Source organism: Grammomys surdaster, unplaced genomic scaffold, assembly GCF_004785775.1.
Source record: "Grammomys surdaster isolate TR1022 unplaced genomic scaffold, NIH_TR_1.0 254, whole genome shotgun sequence".
Lineage (NCBI taxonomy): Eukaryota > Metazoa > Chordata > Mammalia > Rodentia > Muridae > Grammomys > Grammomys surdaster.
In genome coordinates, this window is record NW_021604695.1 from 1,592,105 (window position 1) to 1,613,919 (window position 21,815).

Here is a 21,815-nt window from a genome sequence, read left to right on the forward strand (position 1 = left end):
TCATACACAGAACTACTGCTCCCTACAGCCCTGTAGGTGAAGGAGACATAGCCCTCCTTCTGTGGAACAGTGTTGAGTAGAGAGAAGGAAGAATAAACAAGCAGGACAAAGCAGTGTGACAGGTCAGCGTGGGGCTGGGAATGCTCAGGGAAGTGCTTTCTAGGTACAGTTCTGGGGAAGGGGACATTCCAAACTCCAGGTGGCTTCTAGGTGGAAGAGGGAGGAAGAAGAAGAGAGTAGTGCTTTGTGCTGCCAGAGGTTGTGTAGCCCTGGCTGTGCTTTCTGACAGAATGAGAATATATCAGGGTTGCAGTGTTCAGAGCTACTTGGTCCCTGGGGACCTCATTCTGCTGAGGTTCAGGCTGAGCCATTAGTTTTCAACCAAGGATGTGACTGGGTCCAGACTCTGCAAACTGTATACTGCCAGGAACAAAAGAGGTTTTAGCCTGGAACCCTGGTATGGAGAGGAGGAGGCTGCTGTAGTCTGTTGAGAGTCTATACTCTGGCTTCTTCACTTGGAAGGTGGCTGTAAAGATGCATTACGGTATTGGACAAGAATGTTTCTGAGACTACTGTCCTACCTGGTAACACTGACTTGAAGCTCAGGGGTTTCTCTGGCGTTTTCTTTGCCTTTGAGATAGACTCTCTTTATTACAGCCCAGCTGGCCTCAAATGTAAGTGGCTGAGAATGACCTTGCTTTCTGATCCTCCTACCTCCACCTCAGGTGAGGGCCTGTGACACCACACACCCTTCCTTCCCCTGTTGTTTTGCATCATTAGCAGTTGGAAGGTGAAGCTCTGTTTACTGTCTGTCCTTTGCAGTGTCTGTTGGGAATGTGAGTGGGCAGGCCAAAGCTCAGCTCCACAGTCAGCTGCCACCCTCCTGGCTTCTGCTTGCCTAGACTCTAGGCAGGTGGCCAAGGAAACAGCTGTTTGCCAACTATGGCAGCCAGTTGAAGTCCCCAAGAGTGTCAGTGTCTCCAACAGAAGCGGCCTAGGGAGTCAAGACATACTGACGTGATCACATCTGTGTTTCCAGGAGGCCGCAGTCCAGATGCTGATTGGTCAAGGTGGATAAACCAGTTGGCTCTGAAGTCTCAAGCTTATTTTCCTTTTCCAAAAAGAATCTGATAGAGTAATAGAGCTGTAACCGGGGGAGAACAACCCCACAGTGTTCGTTAGGGCATGCGGTATCAGCCAGCCTTGGCCAGTGCTAAGCAAGCTTAAGAGGTGTAAGATGACGGAGAGAACTCAGATGGTTGGGCACAGACAGACAGGACTGATGACATAGCCTGACTTTTCACTCATACTTTGTGACCCTGGGTTATAAATGGGCCACAGCCACAGGAGGACCTGGCCAGGGACAGAGACTTAGAAACTATGTTTCTTTCTGGCTCTCTTCTGTCACATCTGTGCTGAAGCATGTTCTGAGTCTCATTTCAGTTTTGATTAGATCCACTGAGGCCCTGGCTATCTCATAGTCTCCACCACAGACCAGAGAACAGCCCTGGGGCCTTTCTGATTGCCAGGGAGATGAATGAAATCTCACCAAGCCTGAAGGGTAATGCCAAAAGGCTAAGAACCAATGTATGTGCCCAGAGTGTGAGCCCTGTGCCAGAACTAAGACTTCAGAGCTAGAGCAGATGCCACCCACTGTGGTCATACAACTGAGCGTGGGGATATTATGGGGGCTCTTGAGCCAATAGCTATGTGAGGAGAGGGGAGCTTCAGGGGCTCCTGTCAGTGGATGCAGGCATGCATAGCCCAGAAGATACCTCAGGAACCAGGTGTGGTACAGAGGCTTATGCTTGTATCTGAGCATCCCAGTGGCTCAAACAGGTAGTTACAGTGAGTTCGAGTCAGCCTTGTTTACATAGTGAGTTCCAGACAGCCTGGGCCACAGAGTGACACTCTGTCTCAAAAGCAATAAAACAAACAATAAAAAGTCCTTCTGCCGGGCAGTGGTGGCGCACACTTTTAATCTGAGCACTTGGGAGGCAGAGGCAGGTGGATTTCTGAGTTTGAGGCCAGCCTGGTCTACAGAGTGAATTCCAGGACAGCCAAGACTACACACAGAAGCCCTGTTTTGAAAAACTTTTTTTTTTTTTAAAGAGGTCCTTTGAGGGCCAAGAAGTTAAGATCAGGGAGATCCTCCATCCTGCATCCCTGCCAATTGGTTCCTGTGTTGGTGCCAGATGTGGTGGTAGGTACACTCCTTTGATCCTAGGACACAGGAGACAGAGGCAGGTGGATCTCTGAGTTCAAGGGAAATTACCTAGCAAGTTCTAAGCCAAAGCTACATAGTGAGATCTTGTCCAAAAAAGGTGGGGGGTGTGTTATGGTTAAAATGAGCTCTATAGAAAGTCTGGGAGTGAAAAAGAAAGAAAGAAAGAGAGAGAGAGAGAGAGAGAGAGAGAGAGAGAGAGAGAGAGAGAGAGAGAGAGAGAGAAAGAAAAGAAAAGAAAGAAAAGAAAGAAAAGAAAAAAGTCTGGGAGTACAGAAATAGAACATAAGGAAGGCTGGGTGATCAGCCACAACAAGCGGGGCAGCTTCCAAAACCAGGCCCCAGGCCTCTGAAGGCAGAGGGACAGACATATTCTTGGGCCCCTAAATCCTAGGTTTGGTTTAGGGAAGACCACTATGGTGGATAATAAGCTAGAGCTGCTACTGCTTTCATTTTATACACAAGGAAAATGAAATTTAAGGAACTGGAAATCAATTACTAACTTACACATGCTTTTGCTATTCCCTCCCCAAGTTGCTCCTGTTCAGAATAGGCAAGGGGCTGTGGGTTTGGAGCTGGTGAGCACGGTAAATCCTAGGACCTCTGGGGAGAAAGCCTTCCTCTTTGTGGTCTTAGTTGTTTGTTGAGACAGGGTTTCTCTGTGTAGCTCTGGCTGTCCTGGCACTTGCCCTGTAGATCAGGCTGGCCTTGAACTCATAGAGATCTACTTGCCTCTACCTCTTGAGTGCCAAGATTAAAGGTGTGTGCCACTACCGCCTGCTCTCTTTGCAGTCTTAATGGGAAGTTCCAGGCCCAGGTTTTCCTCTGAAGAGCCAAGCTCCAGGCTAGCACTCTATCCTCTCCCTGTGGCCACAGCACCCACCTAGAACTGCACCACTCAAGACCGTATGTCCAGATGAGTAAGGCCATTTTCTACACTCTCTCTGTACAAACCCGAAACACTGAGCACCCATGTGCCCACTACAGAGACCCTAGCAGTAACACTGCAGTACTTTCTTGGTTACAGAAGCTATCCCTTAAGCCATCTTTTATTTATTTTATTGTTATTCTTGGGTTTACCTTACTATGTTTGTTTGTTTGTTGTCTCATGTAGACCAGGTCCTTCACAGTGCTCAGCAGCATGCCCTGCTCTCTCTTTTTTAAACATTTTTTTGTGTTTGCAGAGGTGGGGCGTGCACATGCCACAGCATGCATGCAGACAGAGGACAGCTTCTAGGACTCAGTTCTCTCCGACCATCATATGGTCTCTGGGAATAAACTCAGGCTTGGCAGCAGGTGACTTAACCCTCTGAACCATCTCACCAACTCATCCTGGATTTTTTTTTTAATTATTTCTAATTGAAATGTAGACATCATTACATTTCCTGCTAAATGTCAGCTTTTACATCATTGAGTAAGTTGAGTTAAATATTTACTTATACTTCATTTACACACAATTATTACAGTTGTAAATGCAGGTCTTTTACATGTATTTGCCAAAGCCACATTTTACCATTTCTTTGTAGACTGAGCTGGCCTAGAACTTAGAAGGATCCTTTCTCTGATGCTTCCTTAATGGTGGAATTATAGGTATTCTTCACCATGTCTTACCCACCACTATGTTTTTGAGGTTGTGTTCTCACATACAATAGTTCACGTGGATCAGGTTGGCCTCAATGCACTATGAAACCAAGGATGACCATGATTCACCTGTCTCCACCTTCTTGCTGGCTACACAGTAAGTTTCAGGCCACCTGGGACTAGATATTGAGACAGTCTCAAAGAAACAACCAGACTGAGAATATTCTTTTAAACACTCTTATAGAGTGCTTTCTTAGCATGCAGAAAGCCATGGATTTGATCTCCAGTGCCATATAAAAACAGACTTGTGGCACATACTTGTAACCCCAGCATTTGGGAAGTCGAAGCAGGTTCAGAAGTTTAAGGAGAGTCTCTGATATAAAGTTGAAGGCCAGCATTGGTTTCAAGAGATTCCGTTTCAAAACAAAACAAGCTGGGTAGAGTGGCACACACCTTTAATCCCAGCATTTGGAGTGCAGAGGCTGGAGGATTTCTTTGGTCTATAGAAAGAGTTCCAAGACAACTAGGGCTAGTTAGAGAGACTCTGTCTCAAAATAAACAAACAAACAAAACACAAACAAAAATCCCAACAACAAAAAAGACCACAATTGTGTTGTTTTGTTCTGTTTCTCTAGATAACCTTTACATTTTAGAATTGTCTTGGTGCCGGGCAGCAGTGGCACACGCCTTTAATCCCAGCACTTGGGAGGCAGAGCCAGGCGGATTTCTGAATTCGAGAGTTCGAGGCTAGCCTGGTCTACAGAGTGAGTTCCAGGACAGCCAGGGCTACACAGAGAAACCCTGTCTCGAAAAACAAAACAAACAAACAAACAAACAAAAAGAGTTGATTTGGCATCACAGAGTGTACAGAGAGGTGCTGTGTAGTCCACTCTTGTTTTCCTTCATGGTTAACATCTTAAATTTCACAGAACTTTTGTTATACTAAGAACCCACCCGGGTGGATAGTACCACTAAATTAATGGGAGACTTCACTGGGACATCTTTCCCAGTCATGGCTTCTTCCAGGTCTAACCTAGGGTTCCATGTTATACTTGGTCTTGTCTCCCAGCAGCCTCTGCTCTGCATCTTGTATTTCTCCTCACTTTGACAGGCTTATGGAACACAAGGCAGGTCCTCACTCAGTGAGGTTAGTCTGTTTGTCCAGAGATTGACAGAGATTGTGCTTTTTGTTCATTTGTTTTTCAAGAATCCCCAGGGTTCTGGAGAAATGGCTCAGCAATTAAGAACATTTGCTGCTATTGCAAGTGTTACCCATCCCTGTAACTACCACTTCAGACATTTCCCAGGGCCTCCTGCTTTCAAACCCTCTCCTGTGCCAGGCAGCCAGAGGGGAGCTTTTCAATTCACAAATCTGATCATGTTACTACTTGACCTGAGTTCTCCCAAGTTTCTCATGCTTCAGACTCTTGTGAGCTCCATGACCCTGCACCTGGTCCTGCCATGTTACGTCATTTCCCTGTACTGCCTCTCTCACCACAGGATCTTCGGCATGTCCTCTGCCTGGAAAATTTTCATCTAGTCAGTACCTGTCTCCCCTTTATCTGTAGTAGGCTCACCTGCCCCAGGTTAGGTCCTAACCCCTTAACCTCTCTGCGACACAAACCCATTCCAGGTACAACTTCACATTCAGCTGTGTGGCACTTGGTGGGAATGCTACTTCTGCTAAGGCTCCCTCAACTCAGTCTGACCACAAACTCAAAAGGAGCCAACAGTCTTACCCCACTGTCACCCTAAATAGAGCCCCAGAGAGGAATAGGATTTGTCTCATTTGCACACCTGACCCCAAAGTCTACAACCCTATTCAGCCCAATGTACCTGAGCCCTGGAGTAACTGGAGCTGTCAGGGGAGTGTCCTGCCTCACCAAAGAAGGGCAGGCACAGTATTGGAGATGCCACTGTTCTCAAAAGTCTAGAGGCTCCAAGAGTACTAGCACCAATCACCTCTTAGTTCACAGGGAGACTAAGGCCTAAAACATGGCAGGTGTGTAGCAAGAGGGAGACAGATCAGAGGTTGACCTAAACCAAGGATCCAGGTCTTCCGAGTCCTGTCCTGGGCAGCTGTATACTTTTCTGAAGATAGGAAAAGCTAAAAAGACCTTGGAGGAGCCAAGACCAGATAGTCTCTGGACACACTCCTGCCATTCTCTCATTGGAGGATCAATGTTCTATTTTACAAATAGGGAAATTGAGGCTAGGGGCAATCAATTAATTGGACCAAAGGCATACCTGGAGGGCTAGACTTGGATATGCACCCTTAAAAGTGTGTGATGTACCAAGAGTCTATCCACAAAAAGACCCAGGCCAGGACCTCGCAGCATATCAGCAAGTGAGCAGACAGCTGTTCGTCAGCCTGCTTGAGGCAGTAGACACTGACCATGAGCTATGAGGTTTTCTCACCCAGACCATAAGGGTAGGTGAGGAATACATGCAAAATCAGAGTTCACAACTCATCACAGTGGTGAGCTGGCTAGGTCAAAGGAAACAAAATCATACCAGTCACATCTGGAAATAACATTTTTTTACAGGTTAATAATGTTGGCAATAGCTTGATAGTGGGGGTGCATGCCTTCAATCCCAGTGCTCAGGAGACATAGGCAGTCAGGTCTCTGAGGCTGAGATCTGCCTGCTTTTGTCTTCCAAGTGCTGGGTTAAAGGTATGTACTACCACCATCCGACAGATTGTGTTTTCAAGGTAGAATTCCTGGGCTGCAGGCTATGGGGGAAACAAGGCAATTCTGTGTCCTGAGTTCCTGGATCAATGGTTTCTCTAGGGAAGGCTGGATGGGGAGTGCCTGTGGGCAGAGGCAAGGTGCATGCACCACTGTAAGAACACTGGTGTAAACCAGGAGAAGGGAACAGAAGGTAGAATACACATAGTTGCCAGATGACTGGTAAGATCTTTCAAGGCTAGGTATGTGCCAAGAGGGAAAGAGGTCCCTGGGCAGGCTTGTAGATTGGGAGATGCCAGGCAGGTGCTAACCTGCCTGTTTAACTTGGGAAAGGGTAGTATTCAGTTAGGTTCCCTGTGGCTTTTCACACTTTCTTTCCTTGCCAGATCCTGCTCATCTCAGACTACTTCTATGCCTTCCTGCGACGGGAGTATTACCTCACACATGGTCTCTACTTGACTGCCAAGGACGGCACTGAGGCCATGCTTGTGCTCAAGTAGCCCTGGCTGGCACAGAGCTGCATGGACAAGAGGGGTAAGGGCCAGAAGCTGGGTCAGGTCCCTCATCCAGAGTTGCCAGCAGGCGAGTCCTCAGGCAGAAGGTGTTGGTTCAAGTCCAGGGTTACAAATCCCTGGCACTAAAGGGGACTCATAGCTGGCAACAAGGCCCATGGGGAGAAGCTAGGAGCACCCCACTTGGACCCCCCACTTTGTGACTGTGCCCAGAAAGGAAGCAGCCGGTGAGCAGGGCTTTATAGGTTGTGACTACTTAATAAATGTGTGGGTCTTTTTTTCCATTGTTGTTCTGATGGTGTGTATTCCTGGAGTGGAGTGAGCTTGGCCCCTAAGGCTTCGTGGTGTCCTCTACTACGGAGGGGGGCTTCTGGGAACTCAAGGTCCACAGAACACACGGCTGTGTCCCTGATTGAGTATGTGGACCCAGTCACCTAGCAGCCCTCCCTACTCCCAAACAAGCAGCTGGAGGCAAAGGGCCAGGCAGGCCTGAGCAATCTTTATTCTGCAGAGGAAATGACCACAGAGCCATATACCATGTCAAGACAAGGGAAGCCAGCCTTTCAGGGGTGGGGCAGGTCCTGGCAGGAGGCTTTGCCTCAGGTGGATGAGGGGCAAGACGGGCAGACAGGCAAGGGCCTAATGAAACGACAAACCCCACAGAGCAGGGCTGCTGCTCCCCACCCACTCCCAACCCAGCCAGCACCCGAAAGACCAACCCTAATATGACTGGTCCAGGACCTACCCAGGACATGGTAGGCTGGCTGGTGGCCCCTACCTGGGGGGAAGGGGTGTCACATCTCTGCCTAATCCACTGGGGACTGAAATAGCTTAGTTTAGGAGCCAGGACCTCCCTGGGGAGAACCTGACCAGAACTCCCAGCCAACCCCCCACCCCTACTCTTGACTCAGAAGCCGAAGGTTTCTTGGGAGGCATAGACCATGTAGAGGAATCCGTCTTCATCCTTCTCCTGTTCATAGATGTCAGCGATGGGTGTGGATACGCTCACCATGCTGTGCTGGTTCACCAGCAGGAAGAAGGCCTGCGTGGGGTTGAGTTGCAGGCGGCGCCTGTGGAGGCAGGCAGGCATGCCAGGTGAGGAGGCCGCCTGCTGGAGGCCTAGGTGACCCTCCCATAATTATTCTGAATCTTCACTTTCTGTCCATCGCAACAAGAGGCTCACCTCTTCACTGAAGCTCCCTCCAACCCCGACCTTGACCTTTTCCAGCCTCCTAGAACAGGGGCCTGGTGTCCCAAATCATGTCCCCTTGCCCACTCCATCCCTGCTAGTGGAACCTGGTCCTGCCCCACCCAAGGCCTGTAGGAGGCTGCCCACGCACCGGATGATCTTGACCAACTCGCTCATGTTAACATGGTCTGGGACCAGAAACTTGGTCTTATCCAGGACAGGCAGCTGCTTCTCACCCTTGTAGCGCTCGATGATCACCTGGGAGTGGAGTGGGCGGGGGACTCGTAAGCCAGGGGCGGGACCTGGCAGGGCAGGGCGTGGCCGGGGGGCTAGAGACTCACCGGGATCTTGTTGGGGTGCTGGTCGCGGATCTGCTGCACCTCCTTACAGCGGTCAGCTGCGGACAGAGCTCTGTGTGAGGCCCAGCGGTGCTAAGGCCTCCAGCGACTCCGCCTCGCCGATCCCCGAGGGGCGGCTCCGGGCCCGCCCCGCCCCAGCGCCCGCCCCCGGGGCCGTCCGCCCCACAGCCCTCCACCGGGGTACGCGGTAGGGACGCGGGTGACCCGGCCAGGCCTTGCGGCCTCTCCACCCGGGGTCCGGCCGGCCGGTGCCTGACGTCATGGGGCTGACGTCACCTGCGGCAATCGGGGTCGACTGGCACCCCCATCCCTCGGTCCCCGATGGCAGTTCACCCCCAAGGCCTCACCGAAGCTGCGCCGCTGCTTGAAAGGCCGGTCGGAGGGCATCGCGCGGGCCCGGCGGGGCGCGCAGCCGGGGCTCCGGGGCGCGCGGCTCAGGGATGCGGCTGCGGTTCGGCTCGCCGGGGGCTCCGGAGCTCGAGCTCAAGGGCTGCGGGGCTCGCGCTGAGCCCGGCGGTGGCGGCTGCGGGAGGTAACTCGCCTGGGTGACGTCAGGTCACAACATTCCTTAAAGGGGAGGCCGGCGCGCCGCTCCCATTGGGCCGACGGAAAACCCGCCTGCTTGAACCTGTGACGCCACGGCGCAGACAGCCCGGATTCCCGGCGCAGGTCGTAAAGGGGCGGAGCTCCAGGGCGCGTCACAGTCTTGTGACGTCACGAGCGGCGGGCTTATCGCCTTGGCTCCTCAGACTCTGGAACCAGGCCGTTGTCGCCTCCATCAAGTCTCTCTACCCTGCGGAGTAGTTCAAGCCACCTTCACCGAGTTTAGCATTAGAGAACGAAGGTGGTAACGAAGGTGGGACGGGGAGAAGAAGGAACACCCAGAGTTTTAAAAGTTTTTCCGTGTTTGTAAGTGTATGCCCGCGGAGGCAGAACATAGCGTCGGATTTCCTTAGGCTGGGGTTAACTAGCGGTGCTGGGAATCAAACTGAGGTCCTCCTCAATAATAGCAAAACCTGCCAAGAAATAATTGCCTGCCGAGCCATCGCTCCAGACCCGGACCTAGGCTTTCAAAGAATTCTGGAACAGCCATAGAAAGCATAGATTTCCAATGTGATGTTAATAAGCAATTTAGATAAAGCAGGGAAAAATCACTGAATGAGAGGCTATATCAGCGGTTAACCATGAGATGGAGACCATTCAGAATTGACAACACACGAAGTCAGAATTTACAGGTAGAGCCCATTGGTAGGATAGGAAGAAGTACGGTTTGGGAATGTTATTCAGGGTCAGGATACGATATTTGCCTAGCAGATGTGAGGTTTAGTTCAATATCCCGGGTTTTGTGGGGTGGTGGTGGTGGTGCGTGGATAGAGGGAGAACACAACACACAACGTACACGGAAAGGCAGCCCCTTGAAGAACTTTAAAAATTGATTAAAAACCAGGATTAATGCCAGATGTAGCTGGCTCTCATTTGTAGTCCTAGCTCTGTGGGAGTTTGAGGCAGGAGGATGGGCTAGAGTTGAAGGAAGAAAAAGGATAAACAAAAGAATTTATGAAGGACCATTGCTTGAAAAAAGTTAAAAGTTTGTACGGAAGAAACAACATACAACTCAAAGGCATGAAATTCGATGGAAACTGGAAATTAACAGATGCATATGTAAGTAATTCCAAACAGCTATATGTGGACATAAATAGTAGTGATTGTGGGGTACAAACACGTTGCTAAGGTCACAAGAATTCAGCTAAGATTGCCTTAAAGGGACTGGGTGGTGGTACACTCTTTTTTTGTTTGTTTTGTTTTGTTTTGTTTTTCAAGACAGGGTTTCTCTGTGTAGCCCTGGCTGTCCTGGAACTCACTCTGTAGACCAGGCTGGCCTTGAACTCAGAAATCTGCCTGCCTCTACCTCCCAAGTGCTGGGATTCAAGGCGTGTGCCACCACTGCCCGGCTGGTGGTGCACTCCTTGATCCCTGCACTCAGTAGGCAGAGACAGGATTATCTCTTGAGTTCAAGGCCAGCCTGGTCTAGATAGTGAGACCTTGTGTTTTGGGGTTTGTTTTGCTTTTTAAATGTTCTAGGGAGCTGGATTTGTTTGGAAAGACAGTGATTATTGTCTGCTTGGTCAGGTAGGGTGCTTGCCCTCAAGCATGAGGACATGAGTTTTTTTCGGGGTATGTTAGATCCTAGAGGCTTCCCCCTACGAAGGGATTCATCCAGGCCTTATATCCCGTTTAGTACCTTCTCCAAGCAGCTAAACTAGTATGTGGCAGCCTCAAAGTGGGGTGGGACAGTAGGATTAGTTTCCTAAATTATGACCTTAAATCCTATTTAATACCTTCAGTAATCTTAGACACCTTCCCCTTGGAGAAAGTCTGTTAGAGCAAGGATTAGCCTTTGTTTTGAGCGTTTCTGCTGGATCTCTGCGGGGTTCCGGCTTCTCTTTCAGCAAGTGACAGGATTACTAAATCTGTCTCAGGACATCTCTCTACTGAACCTGGAAAGATTTTTTTTTAATATTTTAAGTATTAAAATATTACCTGTCTGTGGTGATAGAAGAACAGCTTCCACACAGCAAATAGATAAAAGTAAGAAAAAAAAATAGACACCACAGGAGGGGTCATTAAGAGAATAGAAATGTAAAATATGGTTTTAAATACTGAAATGGGGGGGAGTGCTGGACTCTGAAACGTTGGAAACCAGAAGCAGGTTCTGTAGGGAAATAGGATGGTAAATAGCACGGAAGCAGAGCTGGAGGAATCTCACACTCATCTATAAAACACCATGTGCGGGGGTGCAGCTCAGTGGGTACAGTGCGTGCCTCCTGTGCAGGACACCCTCGGTTTGACCCCAGCTTCACATAGATTGGACATGGTGGCACATGCCTGTCATTCCAAATTTTAGGACTGGCCAAGAAAAGTAAGAAGGATGGCCATGGTGTTTACAGAGGACTGCAGAGGAACAATGTATCACATATGTGTGAAATGTCAAAGTCTGACCCATTTTTTTGTGTGGTAAGTAAGAAGTTAATAAAAACATACAATTTGGGCCAGTGAGATGACTCTGGGTGAAGGTGCTTTCTGCCAAACCTAACCATGTAAGTTCAGTGTGTGGTGAAAGGAGACAGCCACTTTCTGCAAATTGACCTCTGACCCTCACGCTTGTGAATGCAAACAGTACAAGTAAATGTTTAAAAAAAATGAAACAAAAAAGTACCAGATGTATACAGAGAGAGAAGAAGAAATTGATAGGAAATTCACACAAAGTAGACTGTAAGGGTACGGACGCTCGTTATTAAAGGACTAAGAGAGTCCCTGCTTTTTTTTTTTTTTTTTTTTTTTTTTTTTTTTTTTTTTTTGTTTGTTTGTTTTTTTGTTTTTTTTCGAGACAGGGTTTCTCTGTATAGTCCTGGCTGTCCTGGAACTCACTCTGTAGACCAGGCTGGCCTTGAACTCAGAAATCCGCCTGCCCCTGCCTCCCAAGTGCTGGGATTAAAGGAAGAGAGTCCCTTCTAAGTGATGAATGTATTCTCTAAGAAGAGATAATTTTGAACTTCTCCAATCTGAATTTATGAAAGGCTAAACTGGCTGTTGTAAACACCTATAATCCTAGCCTTTGGGAGGTAGAGACAGGAGGAGGATCAAAGTTCAAGGTCAGTCTGGTTAGCCTGAGACCTTATCTCAAAATAAGAAAAATGCTTTTGGTATGCTGGGCATGGTGACAGTGACATACCTGTAATCCCAGAACTCTGGAGACTTAAGATCAGAGGCTCACGTGACTTCAAGGCTAACCTGTGCTACAAACCCAAACCCTGTCTTAATACATAGGACTCACTTAAATATCTTGTTAAAACAGGATAGACTCTTACAGTCAAGTAGGGAGCAGGCATCAGCAAACTTCATTTGAAGTGACAAGGACTAAAGCTGAGGTCACAGGTGTCCCCTGGTCTCTGGCAGCTACTCAGGTCTGCAGCATCATGAGAGCAGCATTTAGCCTGCATGGCACAGCATCCTACCACAGCATTGTTTGATTTTTTGACATACTTGGCCTGAGGGCCCCAATTTGCCCTTGGTACAGAGCTATGTCTCAGAGTAGACAAACCTCATAAACAGAGTCACAAGAGATTGAGTGTTCTTGTAGCCAGTAAGGGATCTGGAAGAACTGGGTCGGCTGTGGCCTTGAGAGAAGTGGTTACACCTGTCTCTTGTCAGACTACATTTGATCTACCTGACACCAGCGTGCTGCCTCCCTTTAGTCCTCTCACACTCTTGGTCCCTGGACCACCCCATCTACCCAGAATTCAATAGCTTGGAGTTTTTGAGGTGAAATATCTTATGGATGCCTTAAATTTGACTTGCCCAGAACAAGCTCACGATCTTCCAAAAACGTACTTCAAACCTCATTCATTCATGACAGTTTGCTCCAATGGCACATCCTCAAACCCTGTTAATCATACTTTTGGGATATCTCTGTAATCTGACAGAGGTGACTTTATCTCCACCTCTACTACCTGGGCTAGAGCCATCTCAGAGAGATCCATCTGCCTCTGCCTCCCAAGTGCCAAGTTTAAAGGCATGTGTTACCATGCCAGGCCGTGCCCTGCTTCTTAACAGGTTTTGTGGTTTATCTGCCTATATCAATTACAGGCACACATCACCACACAAAGCTCAGGTACTTTCTATATTTTTAATTTTAAGATTTTATGTGTGTGCTAACAGCTCATGTCTTTATTGCTGTCTCTTGAGAGGTATAGGCAAATACTGAATGGAATTGCTGAGTTGTGGGGCAGGGTGCCAGTTCACTGTTCACTTTGTTAAGACACTGCCTGACTAGGATTTTATATTTAATATGCTAATGGCTCATTTAGTCCTATGGTGTGTGGCTATTTTCCCTGCAGGTGTGTCTGGGTACTACTTGCATGCCTGTTGCCCACAAGGCCAGCAGAGGGCACTGGAGCTCCTGAAACTGGAGTTAGAGATGGTTGTGCGCCACCATGTGGGTGCTGGGAATGAAATTCTGTCCTCTAGGAGACCAGTTAGTGCTCATAGCTGCTGAGCCCTGTCTCAGCTCCATAGAGCTTTTTTTTTTTTTTCTTCGAGACAAGGTTTCTCTGTGTAGCCCTAGCTGTCCTGGAACTCACTCTGTAGACCAGGCTGGCCTCGAACTCAGAAATCCGCCTGCCTCTGCCTCCCGAGCACTGGGATTAAAGGCGTGCGCCACCACTGCCTGGCACCTGGCCAGGATTTTAAATGCGATATGCTAGTGGCTCATGTCTTTCTTCCTATCACTTGAGAACTATAGGCAAGGAGGATCAGGAGTTCAAGGTTTTTATTTTATATGTAACAAGTTTGATGTTAGCCTGGGTTACCTGAGACCCAAACTCAAAAAAAAATCCAAAGAATTAATTTAGTGTGCTATGCTGTTTATTTGTCCATTCTTTTCAACTGAAATACCAGCCTCGTAATGGCAAGGTTATTTACTATTCTTCCTGTTACTGCATTGCTCAGGATTGAGCCCAGAGTCTTCCTTTTGCTCGGTTGGTTCATCACCAAGCTACAGATTCTGTTCCCAAGGGTTCTTTCCTGTTTGGTCTCTGCTTTGTTCCAGCACATAGACAAGATGTGGCATATGGTTGGTGCTAAGTAAAAGACTTTGAATGAATGGCCTCTTCTCTTGGTGTCTACTGTGTCATCTGTCCTTGTCATTGACCATCTGTCTCCTTCAAGCCCCTAGATTTTGTGTGAGAACTGAGTTTGTGGATAGCACAGTTGCTGTGACAAATCCAAAGCTGGGGTGATGTCTCACCATGGTCATCGTGTCCTCCCTGCGTGATACCTGGCGTTCCTTCCTGCCAGTCCAGAGCTCCCGACTTAGATCTATGCACCCAAGAAAGAGACAATAGTGGGGCTTGTCTGGGCCCTGTCAAATGAAGTTGGAACAACCTTGCTATGGGGTCACTAGATATCATGCAATCTTGAGTGGGTCACATTTCCTCCTGAATGCTTGACAGCAGTCCGGCCATAGCCAGATCTGGGTCCAGAATAGCTTCATAACTCACTGAATAACCTAAGTACTCTTCCTCAGATTTGTCATCTGTTGTCAGCGTTTCTCAGCCTAGACAACCCTTTGAAGGGTTGCATGTCAGTATCCCAAATATTAGATAATTACCATCTGATTCATAACAGTAGCAAGGTTACAGTTCGGAAGGAGCAGTGAAGTCATTTTCTGATTAGGGCTCATCACAGCATGAGGAACTGTAGTGAAGAGTCACAGCAGTAAGAAGGTTGAGAATCACTGTGCCAAGCAGAGAGAATATTAAAACCTACTTCTGAGAGTGCCACCCAGGAAGACAGCACATGGTGAGAAAGGCAGGAATTATCTGGTCCAGTGTTAACACAGACACACTGGAGTCGCCTTCAATGTACTACTATGCTGATTTTCAGACCTGGAGGACCAGGAGGACAGCCTGAATCAGGGCCACTGTCTCTGAGGAAGTTAAGTCCTGCTTATAAACTCCATGTAGTTTTCTCCAAAGATTTGAGGAAACGGAGACCAATTCAGGAGCTGGAGTCCCCAAACCTCAGCAAAGAGTGCCTTACAACACACACCCAGGCCCTCCAGCATCACTAGGGAAATAGAGACCATGGTTATCAACCTCTCTGTCCACACAAGGCTTTAGTCCTGAGCTTTTGCTTCTTCAGCTGGATCTTGTTCCAAATTCCTTCTTCCTCAGCCAGGGGAGCACTCTGACCTGAAGTGACAGGGTGCCACTTCCTGACAGCTGCCTCTCATGTTCATGTCTTCAACAATACCGGCCTTCCAAGCTGCTCGCTGCCCCGGGAGGCTCTCTTCCTGGGCTTGTCCACCTGGCACAGTGCTCACATGTTCTCAGCTACTGGAGCCCCTCTGTGCCTTCTGGTCCCACCCATCATGTCTATGACTCCAGCCTTTCCCTATGTCACAGATTCAGACCCTGCCTCTTGAACAAGGTCCCCTGAGCCTAGGGTTCCTCAAAATGAAAAGTCAAAGGGAGTTCCTAACTCCTTTAATTAACCTGTGCTTCCAGCCAATCCTCCCCTCTCTGCACCTCAGCCTGACCCTAACCTCAGTGGGACTGTGGCCCCTCAGCTCTGAGTCTTCTAACCTAGGCCGCCCTCAAGATCCCGCCTGTCCACCATTTTCTTACAGGGTGAGGCAAGGTGGCGGCCTCTAGGAGCCCTTCCTTCCTGTAGTCTGTATCCCTCCACTCTGCCATTTTTAATGCCACAATCAGGGCTTCCTGCCTGCCTGCCTTAAAGAATTACCTATCGCAGGACATTTGACCACGCTGAATCCTGAGATTGTGGTGTTAACTGGAAAAACCCGTTTCTAGTTGTGTAGCTCAACCCTTAGCACACACCTTCAATCCCTCTCTCCCTCCCTTCTCTCTCCCTCCTTCCCTTCTCTCCCTCTCTCCCCCACCCCTCTCTGACATACAGACATGCCCTTACTTAGTATGCACCTTTAATTCCAGACCCAAAGAGTAAAGTTAGTAGTTAGTTTGTAGAAGGAAGTACCCATGTTTGAAAGTGATGTCTAATTGAGTGGCAGACAAAGTGACCAATCAGAGAAAGATTTGACAGAATAGGACATGCCCAAGTGTCAAGAGAGGAAAAGAAAGCTACTTAAAGAGCAGTGCAGTGCTGGGCAGTGGTGGCACACGCCTTTAATCCCAGCACTTGGTGTCTTGTCCAGCAGGACATTAAACAGGGGTCCGGGGAGGTCACCTGAAAGAGAGCGGAGGGAGCAGGCAAAGACGAAAGGAATGACGACCTGTCTATAATCTGATCAGATCGTAATTTTTACTTTTGCACACACAGGTTATATATACAAAAAGGCAGGATGTGGGGAAGGGGATGACGCAGGAGTGTGGTGTTCAGGGGGAATACAGATCTCTTCCAGAACAGAGTGTCAGTTGGATGAAGGTTCAGGGGACAGACCACTATGACTCCACCTATGATTCACTTGTCTTTATCTAAGTTGGTACTATCCACCAAGGTTACCCATCTACAAGGCCTATGAGCCAGGCTTGGCAGCCTTCCACCAAAGCTGTCTGTTTACAATAACTCCCAGTTATCTGTTTCAGTGTTTTTCCACAGAGACCCAAGACTTGGTGCTAACAGGCATGTATGTCAGGCCTATTGCTGATTTTAGGCCTTCAGTGTATAAGCAGGGCTGCTCCCGACAACTTTGGAGGCAGAGGCAGGTGGATTTCTGAGTTTGAGGCCAGCCTGGTCTACAGAGTGAGTTCCAGGACAGCCAGAGCTACACAGAAACCCCATTTCAAAAACGGGGAAAAAAAAAAAGAGTGGTGCAGAAAGAAGGGTAGAGAAGGAGGCAGTTTTCCTGGGAGAGTTGTCCAGAGCCAGGTTGAAGAGAACAAGCTAGACACAGGTGAATTCAGACTAGCCAGAGAATGAGAAGGAGCCGGAAGATTAGAACAGATTGCCAGAGTTAGTTTGAGGCCAAGCTGAACAATTCAGGAGTGGCTGGGGGGGAGGGAGAGAGAGAGAGAGAGGGAGGGAGGGAGGGAGAGAAAGAGAGAGAGAGAGAGAGAGAGAGAGAGAGAGAGAGAGAGAGAGGGAGAGAGAGGGAGAGGAAGGATTGAATCAGCTTAGGCAGGAGTCTTAGCTAGAACAGCTAAGTTGAACCAGCCAGCCAGCACTCAGAAAGGACTATTAAGGATGTGCTTATTCCTCTGTCTCGAAAAAAACAAAAACAAAACAAAAGATGTGCTTATTCAGTAGTAAGTCTCAGAGGCTGAAAACATTCTAGGCCTAGATTAGATTGTACAGAGGCTAGAAGCTTCCAGGGCTATGCCTACATTAGGAGATGGAGGCAGGAAGCCTGGGAGACAACAACCAACAGAGTAAAAGTTACTTTTATAGTCACCCAAGCAAGATTCCCGCAGCTACCTGCTTCTCTACCTCCTTGCCAAGTTCAGCCAGTGGTCAAACAAAACCCTCAGTTTACCCCAGGAGCCATGCACCAAACTGAGGACTATTTCCCAGCTCTGTAGCTCAGGATAGCAAAGTGATTAAATCTGAGTAACTAGACCATTGGGAGAAAGTGCTGAGAAAGTGGAGTTCTTGGAGATCTTGACAATCCTGTTATTGGAAGGATCCCACGAGTATCTTTTAAAATTTAGATGGGTTTCCTGAGCTCAGCTTCACCTCCTGACCTTTGTGTCCACTTCCCAAGTGCTGGGATTACAATGTGTACCTTCACATCCAGACTATGCAGTGCTGGAGCCTGAACCCAGGGTCTCATGCAAACTGCTAACAGAGTACACTTCAGCCCCATGTGTCTTGGATGAGTGAAGTCAAGAGTTACTGCTTGCAAGTAGTAGAATTGAAAGTTAGAAGGAACCTGAGTTCTGGACTGCTAAGCAGACCAACTAAGAATAGTTTTTCAATTACATCTCTGTGTGTGTTTAGTAACGACTTGGAGGAGAAGGTTCTCTCCATCACGTGGGTCTTGAGGGTTGAACTCTGGTCATCACACTTTGTAGCAAGCACTTTTACCTGATGACCCATCTTGCTAATGCCCATGTTTTGTCGTGTGTAAGCCACTATTTTGGTCTTGTGCAGCTCAACTCTGTCCTAATTGAAATAGTTTGGGAGTCCTAAAACTCACTCTATAGACCAGGCTGGCCCCAAACTCAGAGATCCACCTGCCTCTGACTACTGAATGCTGAGACTGAGGGTGCACACCACAAAGCTGGCCTTGGAGCTCTTTGCCTTTAAGTGCTAGAACCTGGGTATTCCTTAGCAGCACACACTTGCTCTGAGCAGTGTGCCCTGTTCCTTTTTTTCCTTCCTCCCTTCCTTCTTCCCTTCCTTCCTCCCTCCCCCCCTCCCTCCCTCCCTCCCCCCCTCCTTCCTTCCTTTTTTTTTTTTTTTAGAAGGGTCTCTTGTAACCCACCCTAGCCTTGATCTTACTAATTTACATTCCCAGCCTCCCCCGGCCCCTGCAAGACAGGGTTTCTTTATGAATTGTTGGCTGTCCTGGAACTCACTCTGTAGACCAGGCTAACCTCTTAACTCACAGATATCCACCTGCCTCTACCTCCTGAGTTTGTTTTTTTTTTAACATTGTGTGACAATGCCTTACGAAGTTAATCAGGCTGGCCTTTGACTTTTCTCTGAAGCCTGGGCAAACCTTGAACTCCAGATCCTCCAGTCTTAGCCTCCTAAGTAGATGGGATTAATAGGCTAGGGTAAGTGATGTGAAACATCTAGAAGGAAGCTTAGTTTGTAAAGGCACTTGCTGCCAAGACTGATGATGTACGGCCTACATGGGGCAAGAACCAATTCCCACATGTGTGCTGTGGTCAGATTGTCCTCTGACCGCCACATGTGTGCTGTGGCAGTAACCCCCCCACACACACAGACAATATTTAAATAATTTTTGTTAATCCTTTGAGAGTTCACTTTATTTATATGTATACCATATATATATGTGCATATGTATACCATGTGTATGTCTAGTGACCACAGAGCCCAGAAGGCAGTATTGGACAGAACTAGAGTTACAAGCTGTTGTGAACCATCTGATGTGAGTGCTAGTGTTCAAGTTTGGGTCCTCTGAGAAAGCAAGTAATCTTCACAGCAGTTAAGCCGTTTCTTCAGCCTCTCAGAGTTTCATAGTTTTTTGTTTTTAATATTTATTTATTGTATGTATGTGAGTACACTGTCATTGTCTTCAGACACACCAGAAGAGGGCATCAGATCCCATTACAGATGGTTGTGAGCCACCATGTGGTTGCTGGGAATTGAACTCAGGATTTCTGAAAGAGCAGGCAGTGCTCTTAACTGCTGAGCCATCTCTCCAGCCCCCCCCCCCTTTTAAATGTTTTTCCCTAATTTACCCCCTTTCTCTGCCCATCCATGTTTGTGGCTTTTTTTTTTTTTTTAAAAATCCTCCAAGGCCAATTTTGTGGTGTCTAATATTCTTGGACTGTGGTCTTCTACTGGAGCATGGTCAAATTACCATTACCAGGGCATACACTCTTAGAGAAAATCTCCTCTTCCTCTCCCAGCAGCTAACAGTTGCTAGTAGTTTCATGGCCTGGAATGGGATTGTGTATTTCTCCCTCCTTGCTATGATTTGGTGTGCCTTGGGATGAACAGGTTTTGTACATGCTATTGCAACTGTGAAGAGTTTACAGGGGCAGCTGCCCTGGTGTGTCCCAAGGATGTTTTCTCATCACCCAATGTCTCGGACTTTCCTCCACCTCTTCTGCAATGATCCCTTAGCCTTGGGAGACGGGTGCATCATATATGTTTCCTTATATATGTGCTTATGTAGGTGTGAGCATCCTATAGTCTCCTCTAGTTTCTGCAGTGAGTCTCTGTATTAATCACCATCTACTGCAATTAGAAGTCTCTCAGACAATGAAGTACACTGATCGATGGACAGACTGTAAGTCATTAGGACTCAGTTTAATACTGGGTCCATCGAGCCGCACAGTAACAGTAGGCTCTCCCCCAGGGCTTGTGACCTGTTTAGCCACAGGTTCTTAGCCAAGTAGTGTTGCCAGGTATGTGTTTCATCCTGTAGAGGATTTAGATTGAATCAAAAAGTGGTTGGTTCTTGCCATGATGTTTGGGCCACTATTAAGCCAGGGAGCCTGTATTTCCAGGCCAGTCATTGTGTAGCTTGAAGGGCTCATAGCTGGGTACGACTGATAACTTTCTCTCCAGTAACTTGCATAGTACCTTTCTGGATTATCAAAGCTAGGGATAAAGCTTCCGGGTTTGTATCAGCTTGATTGTCATGTTCTATGATTTAAGCATAAGCACATTGAAGCATATGCTGACTGCAGCAATGCTGTCTGGAGGACAGCAAAGAGCAGTGGGGTAACCAAGAGCAGTGGGGTGACCAAGAGCAGTGGGGTGACCAAGAGCAGTGGGGTGACCAAGAGCAGTGGTCGTCACCTGTAGTATTTGGGACCTGAGTGGCCAGCCATGTCACTAGAAGCAACTCATACCTGGCACTGGATCTTTTGTTAACCTCTGATGTCTAGGAGGGGTACTGTTGTCCTATTAACATGGTAATTTGATTTTAACTTTGTGTGTGTGTAGATTTAGGAGAGCGTCTGCAGTAGTAGCTTTCTGTCTTTTTCAAAAGACCATCAATGTTATTGATCCTTGCTCTACTGTGTCCTCTACCTCACCCTCCACGCCCTTACCCTAGTTAACTTTTCCTAGTCATGATTTCTTCACACCAGTGCAGCTTCTCTCCTTTCCCTTGAACATGACGCCTTAGTACTTTCTGATCTTCCTGAGTATTGCAAGTGAAATACAGATATCTGAAGATTTAAAGCTAACATCCACAGATGAGAGAAAACAGGACATTTGATTTCCTGCTTCCGGGTTACCTAACTCAGAATGACTGTTTTCAGCTCTGTCCATTTACCTGTGGATTTTATAATTCCATTTTCTGATTAGATAAGTAATAATCTGTTGTGTAAATGTGCCATGTTTGCGTCTGTTCATCAGTTGATGGGCATTTACTTTGTTTCCATGTCTTGTCTGTTGTGAATAGTGAGCTGCATTCCTACTTCTGTACTTTGAAGGCAGAGGGATAAGGATCTCTGAGGGTTTTTTTTTTTTTTTTTTTTTTGAGACAGGGTTTCTCTGTGTAGCCCTGGGTGTCCTGGAACTCACTCTGTAGACCAGGCTGGCCTTGAACTCAGAAGTCCACCTGCCTCTGCCTCCCAAGTACTGGGATTAAAGGCGTGCGTCACCACCGCCCGGCGAGGATCTCTGAGTTTAAGGCCAGCCTGGTCTACATAGTTCCAAGACCATATAGAGACCCTGTCCCAGCCTCTAGTTTCTAAAAAAGACTGTTAAAGATCCTGTCTCATCAATTTCTATTGTTGGTTTGTCAAAACTCAGGTGACTCCAAGACTGAGACTCCAAGACTTGGTATCCGGGATGGTGCTATCTCCTGTGCTGGTTTGAATGAGCCCCCATAGGTTCATATTGGTTTCTAGTTGGTGGAACTGTTTTGGAAGATGGAGGTGTGTCATTGTGGGCAGGCTTTACGGTTTCAAAGCGGCTGGGATTCCCAGTGCTCTCTGCCAGCAGCTGTGGATCAAAATGTGAGGTCTCAGCTGTTCCTTCAGTTTGCTATCATGGCTGACTCTGGAATGATAAACCAAATTAAACACTTTGGTCGTGGTGTTTTATCACAGCAATAAACAAGTGAGGTAC

At 47.7% G+C, this 21,815-nt stretch overlaps 2 protein-coding genes across 2 annotated transcripts in view; one reads left to right on the top strand and one right to left on the bottom strand.

Annotated features, from left to right (window-relative positions):
- Positions 1–7,291, top strand: part of Pigu (phosphatidylinositol glycan anchor biosynthesis class U) — a 71,528-nt gene extending 64,237 nt beyond the window's left edge. The window contains exon 12 of the mRNA XM_028775280.1: positions 6,882–7,291. Within this exon, the coding sequence (XP_028631113.1) occupies positions 6,882–6,995 (114 nt within the window). The 3' untranslated portion in view covers positions 6,996–7,291. The remainder of the gene's footprint in view (positions 1–6,881) is intronic.
- A 182-nt stretch (positions 7,292–7,473) lies between these two features.
- Map1lc3a (microtubule associated protein 1 light chain 3 alpha) lies at positions 7,474–9,180 on the bottom strand. The gene is made up of 4 exons (XM_028775317.1): positions 8,903–9,180; positions 8,538–8,593; positions 8,348–8,454; positions 7,474–8,077 (listed from the first exon to the last, which is right to left on the bottom strand). Exons 1-4 carry the CDS (start codon positions 8,940–8,942, stop codon positions 7,915–7,917), a joined length of 366 nt encoding a protein of 121 aa, XP_028631150.1. The 5' UTR covers positions 8,943–9,180; the 3' UTR covers positions 7,474–7,914.
- Between the last annotated feature and the right edge of the window lie 12,635 nt (positions 9,181–21,815).